Source organism: Carassius auratus, chromosome 16 (assembly GCF_003368295.1).
Source record: "Carassius auratus strain Wakin chromosome 16, ASM336829v1, whole genome shotgun sequence".
NCBI lineage: Eukaryota > Metazoa > Chordata > Actinopteri > Cypriniformes > Cyprinidae > Carassius > Carassius auratus.
Window position 1 is genome coordinate 4,158,350 of NC_039258.1, and position 20,000 is coordinate 4,178,349.

At 41.4% G+C, this 20,000-nt stretch overlaps 4 protein-coding genes across 14 annotated transcripts in view; 3 read left to right on the forward strand and 1 right to left on the reverse strand.

The window, feature by feature from the left end:
- The window catches only part of LOC113115819 (CREB-regulated transcription coactivator 2-like), a 13,665-nt gene extending 10,469 nt beyond the window's left edge, over positions 1–3,196 (reverse strand). The window contains exons 1-3 of the mRNA XM_026283446.1: positions 2,896–3,196; positions 766–867; positions 13–126 (exon numbers count right to left, since the gene is read on the reverse strand). Of these exons, the coding sequence (XP_026139231.1) occupies positions 13–126; positions 766–867; positions 2,896–3,168 (489 nt within the window). The 5' untranslated portion in view covers positions 3,169–3,196. The remainder of the gene's footprint in view (positions 1–12; positions 127–765; positions 868–2,895) is intronic.
- Positions 3,197–4,402: 1,206 nt separating this feature from the next.
- On the forward strand, positions 4,403–11,914 carry clk2b (CDC-like kinase 2b). 8 transcript variants are annotated; one of them, XM_026283447.1, is made up of 14 exons: positions 4,403–4,542; positions 5,697–5,803; positions 6,540–6,705; positions 7,741–7,831; positions 7,902–7,968; positions 8,066–8,182; positions 8,499–8,665; positions 9,036–9,130; positions 9,715–9,844; positions 9,923–10,005; positions 10,779–10,793; positions 10,994–11,073; positions 11,153–11,243; positions 11,392–11,914. In XM_026283447.1, exons 2-14 carry the CDS (start codon positions 5,697–5,699, stop codon positions 11,563–11,565), a joined length of 1,383 nt encoding a protein of 460 aa, XP_026139232.1. In that variant the 5' UTR covers positions 4,403–4,542; the 3' UTR covers positions 11,566–11,914. The 8 variants fall into 8 exon arrangements, with proteins under 8 accessions (XP_026139232.1, XP_026139234.1, XP_026139233.1 ...); XM_026283449.1 differs by having other exon boundaries at positions 11,395–11,914; XM_026283448.1 differs by having other exon boundaries at positions 7,744–7,831.
- Positions 11,915–14,384: 2,470 nt separating this feature from the next.
- Positions 14,385–17,510, forward strand: LOC113116801 (complexin-3-like). The gene is made up of 4 exons (XM_026285123.1): positions 14,385–15,140; positions 15,573–15,826; positions 16,072–16,159; positions 16,596–17,510. Exons 2-4 carry the CDS (start codon positions 15,645–15,647, stop codon positions 16,812–16,814), a joined length of 489 nt encoding a protein of 162 aa, XP_026140908.1. The 5' UTR covers positions 14,385–15,140; positions 15,573–15,644; the 3' UTR covers positions 16,815–17,510.
- Positions 17,511–17,932: 422 nt separating this feature from the next.
- Positions 17,933–20,000, forward strand: part of LOC113115823 (pyruvate kinase PKM) — a 9,986-nt gene continuing 7,918 nt past the window's right edge. Inside the window, exons 1-3 of one of the 4 annotated variants that reach the window (XM_026283459.1) lie at positions 17,945–18,079; positions 18,215–18,313; positions 18,400–18,464. Coding sequence is in view for 1 of the 4 variants with exons in the window: in XM_026283457.1 (XP_026139242.1) it covers positions 17,983–18,079 (97 nt within the window). In the remaining 3 variants the exon portion in view is untranslated. Of the gene's footprint in view, positions 18,080–18,214; positions 18,314–18,398; positions 18,465–19,935 lie in introns of those variants that run through there. The other 3 variants (XM_026283460.1, XM_026283457.1, XM_026283458.1) reach the window with 3 other exon arrangements.

Sequence of the window (20,000 nt, forward strand, 5' to 3'; positions counted from 1 at the left end):
CAGGAAGGATACTTGTCTTCTGTAGGGTCTGCTGGGAGAGACGAAGCGCCGCTCTCTGTGAACACGCTCCACCAGACCATGATGCCGTGTGGAGCGACTGGAGTCCAGCGGAGAGTGATACGAGCCCTACACACACACACACACACACTCAGTTTAACATCAGCTGCTTTCAATGCATCTAATGCGCTCTCACACACTCCCTCTAAAAAAACACCATCTCACACACAAACACACACACTCCCTCTAATACACTCTCTCACACACACACACACACTCCCTCTAATACACTCTCTCTCTCACACACACATACACACACACTCCCTCTAATACACACCATCTCACACACACACACACACTCTCACACTCCCTCTCACACACAATTTCTCTTACACACTCTCTTTCTCACACACACTCTCTTTCTCACACACACTCTCTCTCTCACACACACTCTCTCTCTCACACACACTCTCTCTCTCACACACACTCTCTCTCTCACACACACTCCCTCACACACACACACTCCCTCACACACACACACTCCCTCACACTCTCTCTCACTCACACTCCCTCACACACACACACTCCCTCACACACACTCTCACACACATACATTCCCTCAAATACACACTCTGACATATACACTCCCTCACACACACACTCCCTCACACACACTCTGACATATACACTCTCACACACACTCTCTCACACTCCCTCTAATACACACTCTCTCACACTCCCTCTAATGACACACACACACACACACACCTGCAGGTCCGAGGCACTCCTGCCGATCTGGTTGACGTTAGGCAGAGATCCACCATAATACGATCCCTGATTTCGAGCCAAACGGACCTTCTGCGCCTGAATCTGAAACACAAGATGAGAAACCAGTCAAATAAAAGCTCAAATCAAGCTAAAAACATGTCAAATAAAACAAATATATATATTTTTTTAATTCTTCAAATTTAACAAAAATTTCTTAAACCTTAAAAATAAAGTCTAAATAAATAAAAAACATCAAAACAGGTGAATCATGAACCTAAATCTGAAAAATTAAAAAAATAATCTATAAAATAAAACACTAAGTTATTAAACAATAAAATATAAATATGTAAATTCATTTTAATTTTACAACAATAATAAATCAATATAAAATGCTAGCTAAAAAAATATAAAAATAATTTTTTTTACACTGAAATACAATTTTGAAATAAAAATAAAAATAAGTGTCCAAAATATTTAAAAAAATGAAAATTAATTTAACTAATAAAAATAAAATAAACTAAATAACAAACTATTTCTAAAATGTTTTAAATCATTGTCAAATAAAAATAATTCTAAAATAAAAATCAATCCAATTAAAACACAGAATACAAAGTCATTAAATCATACATTTACACAAATATAAAAAAAAATGAAGAAATAAATAATCCACTGACTTAAAAATAAATCTTTTTTGTTTTTGTTTATCTACATGTCATTTGTTCATTAACTGACTTCAGAGAACCATAAACATATGAATGTGCTGTTATAGTATTGAAATATTACATTAAAATCTCTTAATATTTGAACTTCAGGAGGCTCGGCTGACAGAATCATGTTTGGGAATCTCTGCACTAATGGATCTCTATCGTGTGCATAACGAGTTCACATCTGATTAATCTACATGTGCTGCTGAGAGCGGAGGTCATGATGAATACACACTACATGAAAAACTGTTTACATGCAAACCACAACTCATTCTGGAAGAGTCAGAGTGTGTTTCAGGGTCAGAGGTCACGCTGAACCACTCTGACCTTTTAAAGTTACAGGAATAAAGAATTTAATTGTCCACATCAAAATACATTTTACAAAAATGATTGTATACACGTAGAAAGCACATTGGATGCAAGAAAAGTGTATACTTTTAAACTTTCAAATGAGTTTGGGGAGAATAAAATGTGTGTGAAAATGATACAACAATTCAACACTGTTCAACACATTGTTTTGGTGATTTAAAACCCTTGACCCAAATATTAATCTAATGATAGGATGCTAATGGAAACAAATTCATGTTATAATTTAAGTTTTAGTATGTGGTTTACTTTGATTTTTTTTTAAAACACTAAATCATTATCAAATCATAAGATGCTAAATTAATGAATGAATAAAATGAATATAATAAGTAGATACAATTAAATGTAAACAATGTCACTAATTGAGAGTCAGTTATTAAAAGTGTTGAATCATCTAAAGTGACCAGGACTGGTGATGCGAGTAAGGGTCAAGGTTTGAGCCCAGGTCAGACTGACATGATCTTAACTAACCAGATCTGACATTAGTTAACTAGTTATCACTCATCAGCACCGCATCCACACACACACACACACACACACACACACACGCGCACACACAGACACACACACACACCAAGGTACAAGTCTCAAAACACCACGGTAACGTTCATTCTGGCCGCGTTTAGCGAGTGACAGCACATAAAACACATCAGACTGACAGAATGGGCTTCACATGTGATGTTTGAGACGGATACAGCGAGAATAACTGCAGAATATCGTTTGATATCATATGAGTAAAGTGTGAAGAGCTAATGCTAATCTGCTGCTAACCGCTTCCTGTCAGAGAAACTGATCAAACTCACAGAGGAATTAAACCTGTTTTACTGTCGTTTAACGTCAGGGTGCCTCTAAAAACATCTCTCGTGTAATTCAACTGTCTCTAACGTTTCTCGAGGATTCCGTTTTCACGATCTCCGCGTTATTTTCGTTAGCTTCCGTTAGCTAGTGCGCTACTACCTGCTCGCGCGCGCCGAGAGAAAAACACGGATTTAACTATTTCCCGCGGGAAACCCGTTCCCGTTCCCGTTCCCGTGTGTGTGTGTGTGTATATGTGTATTACCCGGGTGGAGGTGAGGTCCATCATGACCTCCTGGAACGCCGCGGTCTCCTCCGCCTGTCTCTGTGTGTGAAGCGCGATCTTCTCGCTGAACTTTCGCGGGTTTGAGGCGCCGGGCGCGGGAACAGAGCCGCCGTGATTCGGTCCCGGAGCCGGTCCACACGCAGCTCCCGCGGAGGACATGATGAGCGGAACACCGAGCTCACGCACACAGACACCGGAGAACCGAGCGAGCGGAGAAACAACACACACCGACAGAGAGAGAGACACGGACATGAGCCCTCTAGGGGCACAAGCGAGACTTACACACACACACACACACACACACACACACACACACACACACACACACACACACACAAATACACATATGGGAAGATATACACACATAATAAAAACATATAAAATAAAAGTTATTGTTTACATAATATATGAATGTGTATGTGTGCTGTGTAGATTTATTATGTATTTATAAATACAAACATATGCCTGTATATATTTAGGAAAAGCTTTATGTTAAATATATGTACATATATATATAATATATGAATATAAATATATGAATGTTTATGCATTTAAATCAAATTCTAATAATAATATTCTAATGATAATTTAAATCATCAAATTTTAATCATGTTTTATTATTGGATAAGAAAGTGCGCGCGAGTCGGAGCTCTCCGCCGGAAGTTGTGCGCGGGAGTTTCCGGTGCTACAATATATTCAGTTCCTGAAATATTTGGTTCCACTGGGATGCGCTTACGTGAATATTCATGAGGAGAGCTCATCGTGGGCGGGGCCTTCAAACACAGGCGAGTGGAACAGTCATTACAGTAAAACATATTGGAATAAATATTTTATTAGTATAACTGTTTATTTGACCATTGATCCCATGATTTTTCTTCACTTAACATTCTCGTCTTTACAGATAAATATGAATAATACTTGCACTTTTAAGACACTTTTTTTCTTACTATAAAATAATTTTCCATTTAATGAATGCATTGATAAATAGCCTACAGTTGAAAAAAAAAGTCCTAATTTGAGCAACATTCTAAAGCATTGCAACAGAATACAACAGTTAATGCAAATTAAGCTTAACATTTATAATAACCTGTGATAAAGACATGTATGATGATCATCTGAGTGTAGAGTATGATTTAAAGACTATTTTTATAATATACAGACAACATTGGGAGACACAGTATAAAAACACAACAATATATTAGTAAATATTTATTTTTATACATGAAATCAGTCATCTCAGTCATTCATGAGAAACTCATATTTCTACTGTCTCATATTTGTCTCATATTTATTTTCTGAATGTCAACAAGTATTCGAGGAGAAATTCAGAGAAATAATCGTTCAGGTAAACAGAGTACTGAGAAACACATCTAACAGAAACACTTATTTTTGTCATAGAATTAGTTTAAGTTCAAAGCTGCCTGATATAATCCACAAGACAGAACGCGATCTGACGCGCGCCTGAAGGCCCCGCCCACCACGAGCTCTCCTCATGAATATTCAGGTGAGCGCCTCTCAGAGGAACCAAATAGTTCCGGATTTGGATGTATTGTAACACCGAAGCGCTAAAATAACGACAGAACGGATTTTCTGTGGGACAAACGCACGGGCGTCGCGGCTCAAGCGGTAAATTTCTTGTTTATATCGCCGATACGGTCGCTGTGACAGATTCAGGGCTCAGACTGCGGTGTGTGTGAGAGTGTGTGTTTGTGTGCGTGTGAGAGTGTCTGTATGTGTGTGTATGTGTGTGCGAGCTCCATGCTAACCGCTAACCGCTTACTAACAATTCTGAGGAGAAATACACCATTACTCACAAACACATTCTCCTAACGTTACTCATAACAATATAAACACGAGTCACACACACACACACACACACACAGATGAGTTGTTATCTGATAGATTATAAACTGACAGAAGTAAACAGAGGAGTAGCTGACGATCATCATATTGCTTCTGTCGTTTCTTTGTTTTCTTTTGATGTTTTAGCTGTTCTTGCTTTAATCATAATTTACTCAAACCTGGTGACTTATTAATTAATCAAATAAAGCTCGTTTTATTTAACCCTGGGTCGCATACTGTATTAAAACCGAATACTTTATAAATAATGCCAACGTTATTAAGTCCCGCCCTTTTCTCAAAACGGGCTCTCATAAAGTCAGTCATATGTGAAGTGTGACTCAGAAAAACGTCTTCAAATCTTAATGAATAGGAGTTAGTTATTTGTAACTTCATTAAAGTTTAGGATTAATTCAGTTATTGAAATCATGGCAAATGTCAGTTACTGGATGTTTATACGACAATATGCATTTTTATAAATTTATTTTAGTTTTATATATCTATAAACTTGCCCCTTTTAGACTTGCACCACTGATATATATATATTATTTATATTATAGATCAGTGACTTGCACTCTATTCATTTACTAACTGCTTGTTTTAAAAAAAAAACACAAAAACACTAGCTTCTCTATTCTTTTTGTATTCTGTCTGTTTTCTTTTTATTTCTTATACAATTAACAAAATCAAAAAAGGCCTAACACTAGCTTGTACTATTCTTTTTCTGTTCTGTTTTCTTTTCATTTTTTATATAATAAAAAAAGCGTCTGCTAAATGTAAATATACACAATCTGTTGATTACCTTTGATTAGTTTGTGTTTGTATTTAAAGATGTGCATGAAATATAAGTCCTGTGTTTGTTAGATGCATTGATACATGTCTGAAAGTAAGAGGCAGTGGCTGATTTGTGAGTTTTGTAGTAAAGTGTGTGTGGTCTGCAGATGCCCAGATCTCGGCGGTTCCCGTCGTACGACAGACGCCTGCGCAGACGCTCCTCCTCGTCCAGACACAGACGCAGACGCAGGAGACCGAGACAGCGCTCCAGGAGGTACATCTACACCCTTCACTTCACAACCACAGAGGAATATCTCTAATACAGACATCAGCATCTGTTTACTTCAGATGAGCTTCTGAGCACAGTTCTAGTGGCAGGGTTATAGTTTACAAATAATACATCTTTAAAAAAAAAATGCTTAAATGTTAACAAAAAAAACACAATTATTATTAAGTGAGTTGCCATAACACCATTTCTCATTTTCTTTTAACTTAACTTAAAGTACTTAAAAAAATAAAACTAATAAATAAAAATTACACCACAAAAAAATTTACTAAAATGAAAATAACAGTGAAAATAAAGAGTAATATAATAATGTCTTGATTTTTTTGTATAATGTTGCAGCCAGATGTTAAAAAGTGTTTGTTTGTTTTGGATATATAAGGTAATACAAATATATTTTAAAGTATTTACAAAAAATAAATTAAAAAAAAGCTTATCTTCGTATTTTTGTCTTGTTTCTAATCAAAATATAAAAAAAAAATTAAATTAAGAGATTAGAAAAAAAGAGACAAGATGTTTAGTCGTGTTTGCAGGGGAAAAAACTAAATGAAGAGACGTTTAATCACCCGACCTGCAGATAATTGATCTCGTATTAAGCCAAATGCACTTAATTGAGTTTCCCCTGGAGGAAAGGCTGAATCTCTTCTTGTTTTGCTCATGGAGTGCGTCTCAGTGAGTTGTTGTCGATCTCACAGCAGTGTTGTGTTGTGTTGTGTTGTGTGTGCAGCTGTGAGGAGCACCAGAGGAACGGGACGCTCACAGACAGCTTCTTCAGACATGACTTCTGTGTGGATCAGAGGAGCCGACGCCGCAGAACCAGAAGCAGAACCAGATCCAGAACCAGAACCAGATCCAGAACACGCTCGTACAGCCAGAGCCGCTCCTCATCACCTGTGAGTGTCAACCATCTTTAACCAAACTGACCAGAGATGCTTTATGTTTAATTTGTGTTTGTGTGTGTTTGCTGGTGTGTGTGTGTGTTTGCTGTGGTGTGTGTGTGTGTGTGTGTGTGTAATGAGATCTTGGTCTTGGCTCTTCAGACTCATCTATTGGGGTCTCAGGATTTCCCCAGGGGCCCGTGAGGAGCGTTTAAAATTAGCCTGAGTCTCATCTCTCTCTCTCTCTCTGTCTCACACACACACACACAGTCTCTCTGTCCTCAAGACTTCCTCCTGTTCCCGCTCTGTCTCCTGTCTCTGGTGTAGATGTGTGTGTTTGACAGTGGTTATGGGTAAAACAGGGTTGTACTCTGTGCTCAAGATCTTCTTGGACTGCGTCTGTGTGTGTGTGAGTATCCTTCAGCTCCGTCCGTGTGTGTGTAACTCGTTCTGGCTGCTCAAGTTTCTCCAGCAGTGAGCAGATCTGATCAGATCCTCATTAGTGATGCCCTCGAGGGTGAACATGACTAAACGAAATGATTTCACTGTTTCCTGATCACATCTGTGTTAGGCTCTCATTATTAGGAGGAACTGTATATGAGCCAGCAGAGCTCTGTGTGTGTGTGTGTGTGTGTGTGTCTGACCTCGTTCTCGAGTGTCTGCTGGGCTGCTTGTGTTTGTGTGTTGGTCTGGAGTCACTGTGTTCTTGATTAAGACAGACGAGGTGTCCAATTAAAGAGAAACACACCGCTTCGTGATCTCAGACGCGTCTCTCAGCTCTTAATAAATACTCCGTTGGAAAAGTTGGAAAAGAATGAAAAACATAAATCGTGACTAAAGCCAAAATATTAAATGTCATAAATGTATATTTCCTGAGTAACCCAGTATTTTTAGAGTAGAGTCAGAATGAGATGCGTTAATGTTTTTCTCAATATTTAGATGTTTTTGCTCCCTCAGATTCCAGATTTATAATAGTTGTATCTCAGACAAATATTGTCCTCCGGTGATGTTTGAAGGGTCAAAGGTTACTCTGTTTGTGTCTCTCGTCAGCAGAGTAACGGTCGTGTGAGAGCGTGGGCCGTTAAAGACGACGAGGAGGGTCATCTGATCTACCGGACAGGAGACGTGCTGCAGGACAGATGTGTGTACAGCTGCACTCTACATTCAGTGTGTGTGTGTGTGTGTGTGTGACGCTTGTGCTTCCTGTGCAGATGAGATCGTGGGGACGCTCGGGGAGGGGACCTTTGGGAAAGTGGTGGAGTGTATCGACCATCACAGGTGAGTCTCTCACACACACACACACACACACACACCTGGATGTTCTCTGCTGATTGTCACGGGTGTTTCACTGTGTGTGTGTGTGTGTGTGTTACAGGGGAGGCTCTCGCATCGCTCTGAAGATCATCAAGAACGTGGAAAAATACAAAGAAGCAGCTCGTCTGGAGATCAACGTCCTGGAGAAAATCAACCAGAAAGATCCAGAAAACAAGAAGTGAGTGTGATTATTACTGGAGCTCTGTGATCCAACCCCACGTGCTTCACACACACTCACACACACACACACAAAATACTGAGTTGTGCTTGTTCCTCGACTCATGTTTGAGTCGGATGTCAATGCTACAGTTCGAGTGATGTCTTTATTGTTATGATAGTTTCTTTCCCATTGAAATGCACGAAGGCAACACAGTGTGAAGGGTTTTCAGCTTTTCCCAGAAGATGATGACAAACAACACATTAGATATGTGTATATATACATATGTGTGTATGATCTGGATGGGCAGCAGTAATGAGAGTGGTGTGTGTCTCAGTCTGTGTGTGCAGATGCTGGACTGGTTCGACTATCACGGTCACATGTGCATCAGCTTTGAGCTGTTAGCTCTCAGTACCTTCGACTTCATGAAGGAGAACCATTATCTGCCCTACTCCATCAGTCAGGTGCGACACATGGCCTACCAGATCTGCCTCGCCGTCAAGTGTGAGTTCACACGCACACACACACACACACACACACATCACACGCACACACACACACACAGACTTCTACGTGACCCTGGACCTCAAAACCAGTCATTAGGGGGAGTTTTTTGAAATTGAGATTTACACATCATCTAAAAGCTGAATAGATTAGCTAAGAAATGTACTAAATATCTTGATGGAACATGATCTTTTCTTAATATCCGAATGATTGTTGTCATAATAGAGAGCTGTATAAGTGTGACCCACACAGTGTATTGTTGTCTGCTGTAAATATCTCTGAGCTCCTGATGACTGCTGTGCTGCAGGACACTGATGAGAATCAAAGCTCATGCTGAGTCATTTGTGATTATGGTCTGTTTCTCTGACAGTTCTCCATGACAACAGGCTGACACACACAGACCTCAAGCCAGAGAACATCCTGTTTGTGAGCTCTGACTACACGGTCACCTACAACACCGAGAAGGTGAGACATGCACTGATTCTGTCTTTTAAAGTCATTCAACTCTGATTTCAGATACTGGATCTTTAATTACATTCACATTAAGGACGGAGGCTGTAAATTAGTGCTTTCAAATGATAAATTGTGATTAAATCAAAGATAAAAGTTTTTGTTTTGATAAATGATGCGTGTGTCGTGTGTTTATCTTTTGTGTATATAGTTAGACACACACAGTATATATTTTTTAAATATCTTCATGTATATATTTATAGTCAATATATTTTAATTGTGAAGATAGACACAGAGGAATGATATCACTGATATCAGAGCATGAATGATAAAATCACTGACAGCCAATCAGAATCCATCCTCTCTCTCTCTCTCTCTGAGCCAATCAGAATCCATCCTCTCTCTCTCTCTCTCTCTGAGCCAATCAGAATCCATCCTCTCTCTCTCTCTCTCTGAGCCAATCAGAATCCATCCTGCTGTAAAGAGCTTGAGCATTTAAAGTAGCAGGCGACAAAACAGCAGTGTGTTTAGTCAGTTAGTGTTAGTTAGATAAGTGTCTTCTCTCTGTGTGTGTGTGTGTGTGTGTGTGTGTGTGTCAGAAGCGGGACGAGCGCTGTGTGCTGGACACTGCTGTGCGGCTGGTGGATTTCGGCAGCGCCACGTTTGACCACGAGCATCACAGCACCATCGTTTCCACCCGACACTACAGAGCGCCGGAGGTGATTCTGGGTAAGAGAGCGCGCGTGTGTGTGTGTGTGTGTGTGTGTGAGAGAGAGAGAGAGTGATCCTCTACCTGTGTTTCTGTAGAGCTGGGCTGGAGTCAGCCGTGTGACGTCTGGAGTATCGGCTGTATTCTGTTCGAGTTCTACCGTGGATACACACTCTTCCAGGTGTGTGTTTGACTGCGACTGAGAGTGTGTGTTCAGCTCGTCTGCCTTATTTATGAGCATCAGCAGGATTTCACAACAGTTGTGCTGCCCAATCATTCTGTGGAAACGGTGATACATTCACAGATCAAAAAGAACAGCTTTTATTTGAAGTAGAGATAAATTTTTGTAACATTATAAAATGTCACTTTTGAGCAGCTTAGTGCATCATTGATGGATCTGGGTTTCCGCAGGGTCTTAAGTTGTACAAGAAAGTCTTCATTATTTTCAAGAGGTTTTATATTTGGGAACCGAAAGACCAGAATTGCGATATGGCTGAATGTGACGATTAAACTCCAAAAGGCTGTGATTTCATTAAATAAACATCTGTAAGCATCCTCTTTGGCGTGAGGAAGCTGTATGGTATTAATATGGTATTCATTTTATTTGTGCAGGTGTTAAAAAAGGTCTTAAAGCTTTACATTTGAGCTTAAAAATCCTGCGGAAAGCCTCTGGATAAAAGTATTAATTTCTGTTAGACGCACTCACACCCCAAACATTGAATGGAAACGGATCAGAAATATTGAGCAGCACAACTTTGTTCAACACTGATAATAATCAGAAATGTTTCTTGAGCAGTAAATCATCATATTATTCTGATTTCTGAAGATCATGTGACACTGAAGACTGGAGGAATGATGCTGAAAATACAGAAATAAATTACACTTTAACAGAATCACACAGAAAACAGATATTTCTACTAATATTTCACTGTTTCTACTGTATTTTTTGATCAGATAAATGCAGCGCTGGTGAGCAGAAGACACTTCAAAAACATCAGTTATTCAGAACCTTTGATCAGTAGTGTATATTAAACACAATCCATCTCCGCTGATGCTCATGAATATAAACATCACTGTTCCTGAATCAGATCCACACGTGTTCTTCTGTGCGTGTGTGTGTGTGTGTGTGTGTGTGTGTGTGTGTGTGTGTGTGTGTGTGTGTGTGTTAGACTCATGATAACAGGGAGCATCTGGCCATGATGGAGCGAGTACATGGACCTGTTCCTTCCAGAATGATCCGGAAAACGAGGTCAGGAAACACCGAGCGTTGTTTAATGTTGTCAGTGTGAATGAGTCCAGTGTGAGAATGACTTGACCTCTGCACTCAGGAAGCAGAAGTACTTCTACAGAGGTCGTCTGGACTGGGACGAGAGCACGTCTGCGGGACGATACGTGCGAGAGAACTGCAGACCTCTGAGAGTGAGTCACACTTTACCCAGAAGATCGTTTCAGATGTGACCGTGATATTTCAGGAGTGATGATAACGTCTCATCTCTAGCTTGTGTTGTTGTGGATGACTGTAATAAAGCGCTCTCTCTCTCTCTCTCTCTCTCTCTCTCTCTGTCAGAAGTATGTGATGTGTGAAACAGAGGAGCATCATCTCTTCTTCGATCTGTTGGAGGGTTTGTTGGAATTCGAGCCGGATCGGCGCTTGTCTCTCTCCGCTGCGCTGCGTCATCCCTTCTTCAATCCCGTCCGAGACCCTGAACACTTCAGTGGCGCCCGTGACATCAGCCGGTGACCTCTGACCTGTGCTTCCACTCCACTAGGGTCTGGTTCTGATCCACACGAGCAGGTCATTCAGTCTCATGAGTTTGTCATGAAGAAGTCTCTGCTCACTGCTGTTTGTTGGAGACTTGACAGCCAATAGAATTAGACTGACACCTTCACATCCTCCCTGATTGGTCAGTGCTCGTTTGACGGACAGCTCAAGGTTGTTTTGGGATCATCACAGGATTCAAGTATTGCACAGTTCTCAGCTGATGAACACTTTTCAGTATTTATTTTATGACTCGAGTTGTTTTGTATGAGATGAATATCCTTGTTTCTATAGTCCATGTTGTCTGTAATAAAACATGCTTCATATCATCTGAGTGAGTGGAAGTGTGTGTGTGTGTGTGTGTGTGTGTGTGTGTGTGTGTGTGTGTGTGTGGGACTCGAGGCTGCAGGTAAGTTCCCCGCAGGGTGGATGTTATTGAGGGTAGTGTGGTGAAAGGGCGTTGGTGCTCGGCTTCCTCTTCAGTTGGTTGTAGTGCCGCTGCTGTGCCTTGATGAGATGCTCACAGACGATGGGCATGACTCGGTCGATCCGCTCCCGCGTCTCGCGCACATGTTCCACGGTGTACCGCCGGCTGTTGTTCCCAGGCCTCTCGGGCGACATCAAGCAGACCGCGGGGATGTCGGCCGAAGAGCAGCTCGAACGAATTAAAGCCTGTGGAGGCCTGAGGGATCTCTCAGACACCGAAGAGCACGTAGGATAACATCTTGTCCCAGTCACGCTTGTCTTAGTCAGCAAAATTACAGTTAAAGGCAGTTCATCATTGAATTCAGTGATGTCATCTCTGTTCAGTTGAAATAGTGTCTGTGCATTTATTTGCAATCAAGTCAATGATATCGCTGTAGATGAAGTGACCCCAACTAAGCAAGCCAGAGGCGACAGCGGCAAGGAACCGAAACTCCATCGGTGACAGAATGGAGAAAAAAACCTTGGGAGAAACCAGGCTCAGTTGGGGTCAGTTCTCCTCTGACCAGACGAAACCAGTAGTTCAATTCCAGACTGCAGCAAAGTCAGATTGTGCAGAAGAATCATCTGTTTCCTGTGGTCTTGTCCTGGTGCTCCTCTGAGACAAGGTCTTTACAGGGGATCTGTATCTGGGGCTCTAGTTGTCCTGGTCTCCGCTGTCTTTCAGGGCAGTAGAGGTCCTTTCTAGGTGCTGATCCACCATCTGGTCTGGATACGTACTGGATCCGGGCGACTGCAGTGACCCTCTGATCTGGACACAGACTGGATCTGATGTGACCTCGGAACAAGAGAGAAACAGACAAATATTAGAGTAGATGCGATTCTTCTAATGATGTAGCAAGTACTAGAAACACTAGGGAGGAGGAACAGCTCCTGGGCAATGGCCTTCGTGATGGCTTTACGGAGGGGCGTGGCCTCAGGGTAGCGGGTGACATAATCCACGATGACAAGGATGTGTCCATGCCCCCGGGCGAATTTCGGCAGCGGCCTCACCAGATCCATCCCAATCCGCTCGAAGGGCACCTCACTAGCCCCTTTCACACTGCAAATACACGGGTAACGTGTTCTGGCAATTGTTCCCGAATTTCAACATTAATACGTTAAATTCAAAGACTATCTGGTAATATGATTTAATTTTATCTGAGCTAGCAAGAACCAACATTCAACAGCTGCATTTTTATTAACTAATAAACACTGTTACCAATATTATTTGTTAATGGATTAACTAATGTAACCTTACTGGTTAAAGTATTACCATTTTGATTTTAAAATGAGTTATTTTAAGGGTTTAATTATTATTTTTCATCAATTGGTGGTGTCCCTCACCCTCCACCCCTTTGATATAATTACACAGATGTTGATTTAGCAGCACAGATGTGAAGCTGTGTGTTGTGAGAGAGAAACTCGAGGTGTGTGTCAACTCACTTTTATTTTTTGTTTACTTTATTTAGTGTTTAGTGTTTTTACAGTACTAGTCTTTTTATAGATTCTTCAACTTGGCAGGTTTTATGCCATCAGCCCATTTCGTGTCATGGTTTCTGTGCCGCTGTATGCTCTCATTTTATTCATAGTGATGCACAAAGGAAATCTAAACTTGAAATTGTAATGCATAATAAGCATGCAAAAAATGCATGTGAATAGTTTCTCAAGGGCACAAAAAGATGTCTTGTGTGCCTGTATTTTTTATATTATAGACTGTATGTTGTCACTTCGAGAAAATCAATGAAAACTAATAGAAAAATATAAAGCTGAAAATAATGCTCTATGAACCTTGTGTGTTGAATACGGTCTGAAAAGCTACTGAGAGGTTTGGAAATATGAGTCTGGAAAATAATGGAATTATAAAATGGAAAATAGTTAAATCTGAATAGTGTGTCCAATCACTCAAGAGTCTCCAACTAAACAAAGGTGTGTGTGTGTGTGTGTGTGTGAGTGATGTTGTATTGTGTTCTTGTGTTAAGAGTTTGTGATGAGTAATGACCTCAACCCGATCGTTTGCTCTTGTACATCTCTGTCTGTCGGATGGTTCGTCTGTCCATCTGCTTCACGTGTGGTCACTGATCCTCTCAATCTGTTAAGCTGCTCAGATGCACACAATCTCTCTCTCTCTCTCTCTCTCACACTCTCTCACACACACACTCTCTCTCTCTCTCTCTCTCTCTCACACTCGCACACACACTCTCTCTCTCTCTCTCTCGGTCTCTCTCACACACACACTCTCTCGGTCTCACACACACACACTCACACTCTCTCGGTCTCTCTCTCACACACACACACACACTCTCTCTCTCTCGGTCTCTCACACACACACACACACACACACACACACACTCTCTCTCTCTGGTGTCTGGTGATGAGTTGTGTTCTTCAAGGCCTCCTCAGGGTCAGTGATAACTCTGCAGATGGTCTGTTTGTCTTCGTGACTGACCTTGCTCTCCTCCTCACATTCTTCTGTCCTGTCACTCTATTAAATGTTTTCTGTGTGTGATTGATCATCCTCAGCAGATCTGTGAGACACAGATGAGTGTCTGTCCTCACTGAGAGCGAGACCGCTTCATGCCGTCTGTCTCCTTGCGCTCACAGATGGAGGAGGCACTTCAGCTTTGATTTGCTTCACATTATTCTTGAATTTGTTCATTTCTTTTTAGTATCAGTACAGACAGAAATGTTGCTGTTATGTAATGGTAAAGTCATTTTGCAAAAATGTTTAAATTATGGTAGTGACGTATATTTTGACTGTAACCCAAAGCAAGTAAATCACTCACATATGCACCAAAAAATTAAACCTTAATTAAATCATTACTTATTCTTTTACATCAAAAAGTTTTTTCTCTCTTTTTTTGGATCTGCTGAACCTGCTGCATCATTGTCGTGTGTGTGTGTGTGTGTGTGTGTGAGCTGCACGTGCTGCTTCTCCTCTGGTGTCTAATGAGATTCCCCTCGTTAAAGTCTTTAGTGTAGTAATCTGCACCTGCACATAGACGACCCGAGATCTGCACAGAACCAGAGACCAGAGGAACAGCAGTATTCAGATTGTGCTGCTCTGAGGAATCGAGGAGTTTTATCAGCCCTCAGTGAGTGGAACCACACCGGTGACCATTACTCTCTGTCTGTCCATGTATCTCTTTCTGTCTGTCTGTCTTTGTGTCTGTCTTTGTGTCTCTCTGTCTCTGTGTGTGTGTGTGTGTGAGTCTGTCTGTGTGTGTGTGTGTGTGTGTGAGTCTGTCTGTGTGTGTGTCTGTCTGTCTGTCTCCCTCTCTCTCTCTCTGTGTGTGTGTCTGTCTGCAGTTTTATTTAGATTAATTGGAATGCACAATGAAAAAACATGATATTTGATAACTTAGAACTGATTTATCTGTTTTTGCAAATATCTGCCAGTCAGGTCAGAGAAACACTACTTTCCCTTTAAATGAAGCTGATATTTCTGAGCATGTTGGCTGATATTTGGGACACACTGGATCGCAGCCTGTGTAATATTATCAGAGTTTGTGTCCTTGTCTCTACAGATTTGAGTCTCCATCAGATGATGATCCGTCTGAAGCGCTTCCACAGATAGAGCTGCTGTAGATCTGATCCTCATGGAGTCAATGCTGAAGAAGTCTCTGCTGGCGCCCGTAAAGACCCTGAAGTTCTGCGTGAGCGGAGAGAAGACCAACCACGGGGCCCGGAGAGGCCCGAAACGCCAGGGGTCAAAGGGCAGGAGCTGCAAGCCTGACCCGCGTCTGCTGCGATCCTATCAGACCGAGCTGGACAGAGAGAGGTGATCACACTATCAGTGCAAGCCCTTTAATGTGGAGACAGAGGCTCAGGTTACAATCAGAACATTTGATAGACATTATAAAGCAAGAGATGATTGTGTTCTTGAAGTGTTCAGAGAAAAGATACATCAGACCTGACTTGTACTGTTGTAACACTTCCCGGTCTTAAGGTCTGGAGTGTTTGGATCATTGTGTTGTTTACAGTGAAGCGTCTGAACAGTACTGTTCTCTCTTGCATGATCTGCAGGAAACTACGAGAGGCGATGAACGCTCAGAAGAACGCAGAGAGAGCTGCGATGAGAGCCCATTTCAGGAGGAAATACCAGCTGACCAAGGTCAACACACACCGGCCTACAGACACCAATATAACAGAAACATAGCTCGTGTGTTTATCATTTATGAACTGGGATCAAATCGATCTGAAAGTGACTCGTGAAATCGTGAAATCGTTGCTCTGTTGTAATGTGAACTCTCTATTCTCGCAGTGATTATGGATATTTATGGTTATAGTTATTGGTGTGAATGGACCTTAAGTGATAAAGTGCAGCATATGGTCATAAACATAAACGTGCAAATATGATGACCGAGATCAAAGCATCGTTACATGTCACAATCCTTCCAGAAGAATCACACGTTAAAATCACAAAAGATGTGATTCTTGCTTTTGGAAAGTTTGTAGTTATTGCAGAATACAAGGAAAGATTAAATCTGCATGTTGTTAAAAATCATAATGAGTTGTGAGTGTAGTAATGTGCATTTGTCCGTGTCCAGAATGCCAAGGATGCGGAGCAGCTGCGAGCCGCGGGGGGGAAAGTGTGTCTCCCACGAGATCTGGCGAAGATGGTCCGTGGTGAAGCCCCTGCTAAAGACGACAGCTTCTGTCTGCGGAGCGCCTTCCAGAGCCTCAGCCTCAGCACAGGCATCTTCACAGGAAGACCGCGCCAGACACCCTCCTCAGCCAATCAGACGCAGCCCTGCAGGGTCATGTGACGCTCCAGACACGGGTTTGACACTGCATGAGTCGCTCATCACAAGTTTCCATCCACCTATTCTTATGTGAATTTTGATATATCTCTTAAACACTGGATGGAAACACCAAGATGTGCATAAATTATAAAAAATGGGCATAAACTTTTTTTATCCGATTAGAAAGATATGTATATATTTCACACTTTGTGACAGCTTTGATAAGCATATAATACTGTATTGCACTGTAGTAGCATTGTTTAGAGCTGAATCATTGGAGAGTTTACATTTGTTGACTTTATAAACACTCAACATTTGATAATAGTGTGTGTCATTATATTTGAGAAGATGAGTAATACTGTATAATGGTTAGATTTTGAACATTTTTGTCCATGTCTAAGCTGTTTAAGTGGGAAGTTGTTTAAGATTCATGCCATAATGCTTTTTTATTCAGTTTGCCATTTTGCACACCAGACACATCTGACAAAGAATAAAAACTCCATCTGATGCATCAAGTCAAGTCACATTTCTTTATCTCGTGCTTTTAACAATACAGATTGTGTCAAAGCAGCTTTACAGTGTTAAACAGGAACACAGTGTGTCAGTAATGCAGAAGCACAAATAAACACTGTTTTCAGTTCATCAGTGATTCAGTGATGGTATCATAAACATAATAGAGTAAACACTGTGTGTGAGTGTGTGTGTGTCAGAGAGAGAGAGAGAGAGAGCGTGTGTGTGTGAGTGTGTGTGTGTGTGTGTGTGTGTGTGAGAGAGAGAGAGAGAGAGAGAGAGAGAGAGAGAGAGAGAGAGAGAGCGAGTGTGTGTGTGTGTGTGTGTGTGTGTGAGAGAGAGAGAGAGAGAGTGTGTGTGTGTGTGTGAGAGAGAGAGAGAGAGAGAGAGAGAGAGAGAGCGAGTGTGTGTGTGTGTGTGTGTGTGTGTGTGAGAGAGAGAGAGAGAGAGAGTGTGTGTGTGTGTGTGTGTGTGTGTGAGAGAGAGAGAGAGAGAGAGAGAGAGTGTGTGTGTGTGTGAGAGAGAGAGAGAGAGAGAGAGAGAGCGAGTGTGTGAGAGTGAGAGAGAGAGAGCGAGAGTGTGTGTGTGTGAGAGAGAGAGAGTGTGTGTGTGTTTGAGTGTGTGTGTTGATTCCGTCCCTCAGTGTTGAGATGAATGGATCTTTGACCTTGACCGGTGTGTTATGAGTCTGAGTCTCCAGGTGGCGCTGCAGGAGATCAGTGTATCTCCAGAAGTCTTGAGCTCAGGCTGGAGACTCCTTCAGCTCAGGACACACTCCGGTAAGACACCGTCCGTCTCATTAAACATCATATCTCTGGGTCAAATCTCTGGGTGTTTGTGTTTCTGAGACTGAAGTAAAGCTCTCCTGAAGAACTGAAGAACTTCTTACATAACTGTTCCTCGTCTGTCCAAAGTTCAGGTTTTGTCTCGGTGTCCACGAGCGAGTGAGTTCAGTCGTCAAACTCACATCAAGTCCTTCATCAGTGCAGCTGTGCTCCTCCAGATCTCAGTTTGTTAGTCTGATATAACTTACTTTTAGCTAAACATTTTAATAAGAGTAAAATCCCAAAGTAAAACCATTACTGTCTGTTTTCCTCGGGCTTGTTTTTATTCCAGCGAATCCGAGTGGTGTTTTGATCTCAAAGTGACTCTTTCTGCACAAAGGTTTGTTTGTCCACTAGCTACTGATTTACTACCAGCGTTAGTCTCTGCAAACACACCAGCTTTATTAGTGTCGCTCTGACAGAGATAAAGACCTTCAGCACAAACAGTCCAAGCAGAAATCATTTACCTGCCTCATGCCCTTCCAAACCTCCAGAGACTTTCTTCTGTGGGACATTAAAGATATTTGGGAGAACGTTGGAAACCAAGCAGTTTGGGTTCTCACTGTATGGACAAAAATGATAAAGTCAGCTTCATCTGTTGTGTTCCACGGGAGAGAGTCTGAGTCTTTGCATTGTCATGAGAGAGAATAAATAAAAGGTGGTCAGGCACCAGCAGCATTTCTTATAATTTTCACAAATGTTTCATGGCGTCAGAATATTTTGTTTTATGAACATCTGAACATGTCAGAAAAAGAACAGAACCTCTGCTTCAGAACAAAACAACCCGCTTTATTCAAGCTTCATGCTGTCTTTTTAAATCAATACTTGATCGTGGGTAAGTTTCATGAAAAAAGCGACGTTTTGCAAAAAAAAAGAAAGCAAAAAATAGATCGATGGAGTTGATCGCCTCCATCAACATCCCAGTCCTAAACCACTTCCTGGGTTCATATTTCATTAGGCAATGTTTGGTGCTGCGGTTTTGATTTATATGCTGTGACTAGTGCAATATTTTACATATGCATCTGATTACATATGTGATCACTGGTTACTGCTTCTTCTTCACCTGTGTTTTGATCCAACGATTCAATAGTCTTTCAGAAGATGTGTAGTAGCGCCCCCTACTGTATAACAGTGAAAACACAGAAAGCTGGGAAAACCTGTCTGTAAATCGACGGGGAAAGAGTTAATATGGAGTTGGTTCACTTTTGCAGCTTCCACTCTTCTGAAAAGGCTTTCCATGAGACTCTGGAGTGTTTCTGACACACTAGTAAATAATTTGTGAGTTGTTGGACTGAACCGTTCAGGCCAGTCAAGTTCTTCCACACCGAATCCAACTGTGTCTTTATGGAGCTTGCTTTGGAGTCATGCTGGAACAGAAAAGGGCCTCAAAGTGATGTCAAAATGTCTTGATGAAGCATTATAATTCCCCTTCACTGGAAGTAAGGAGCCGAGGTCAACCCCTCGAAAACAACCCACTCCATTATCTTAACAGCTGACCCTGTGCAGTCAGTCAGGTATCGTTCTCCTGGTATCCATCAAACCCAAAGCAGACTGCATGCTGAAACACCTGAATTAAGAGCTGTGTCCCAATACTTTTGTTCATGTAGGGTTTATGTGGCAGTGTTGTTAAAGTCCTCAGTTATAAAACAAAGCAGCTCTACAGAAGACAACAGAGTCATTATTCAGTTGAATTTGGTTTAGTGCAGGATGAAACCTTTTTAATTCCTCAGCTGAGAGTGTTTGATAATGACAGCACTGAACTCTCTGTGATTGATGAAGCAGGTGCTTGTCTCAGCAGAAAGTGTTTGTTTCTGTGTACGGATATCTTTAGTAAGGGCAAAGTCTGAGTGGTCATATTTAGCATCAGGGCTGATGT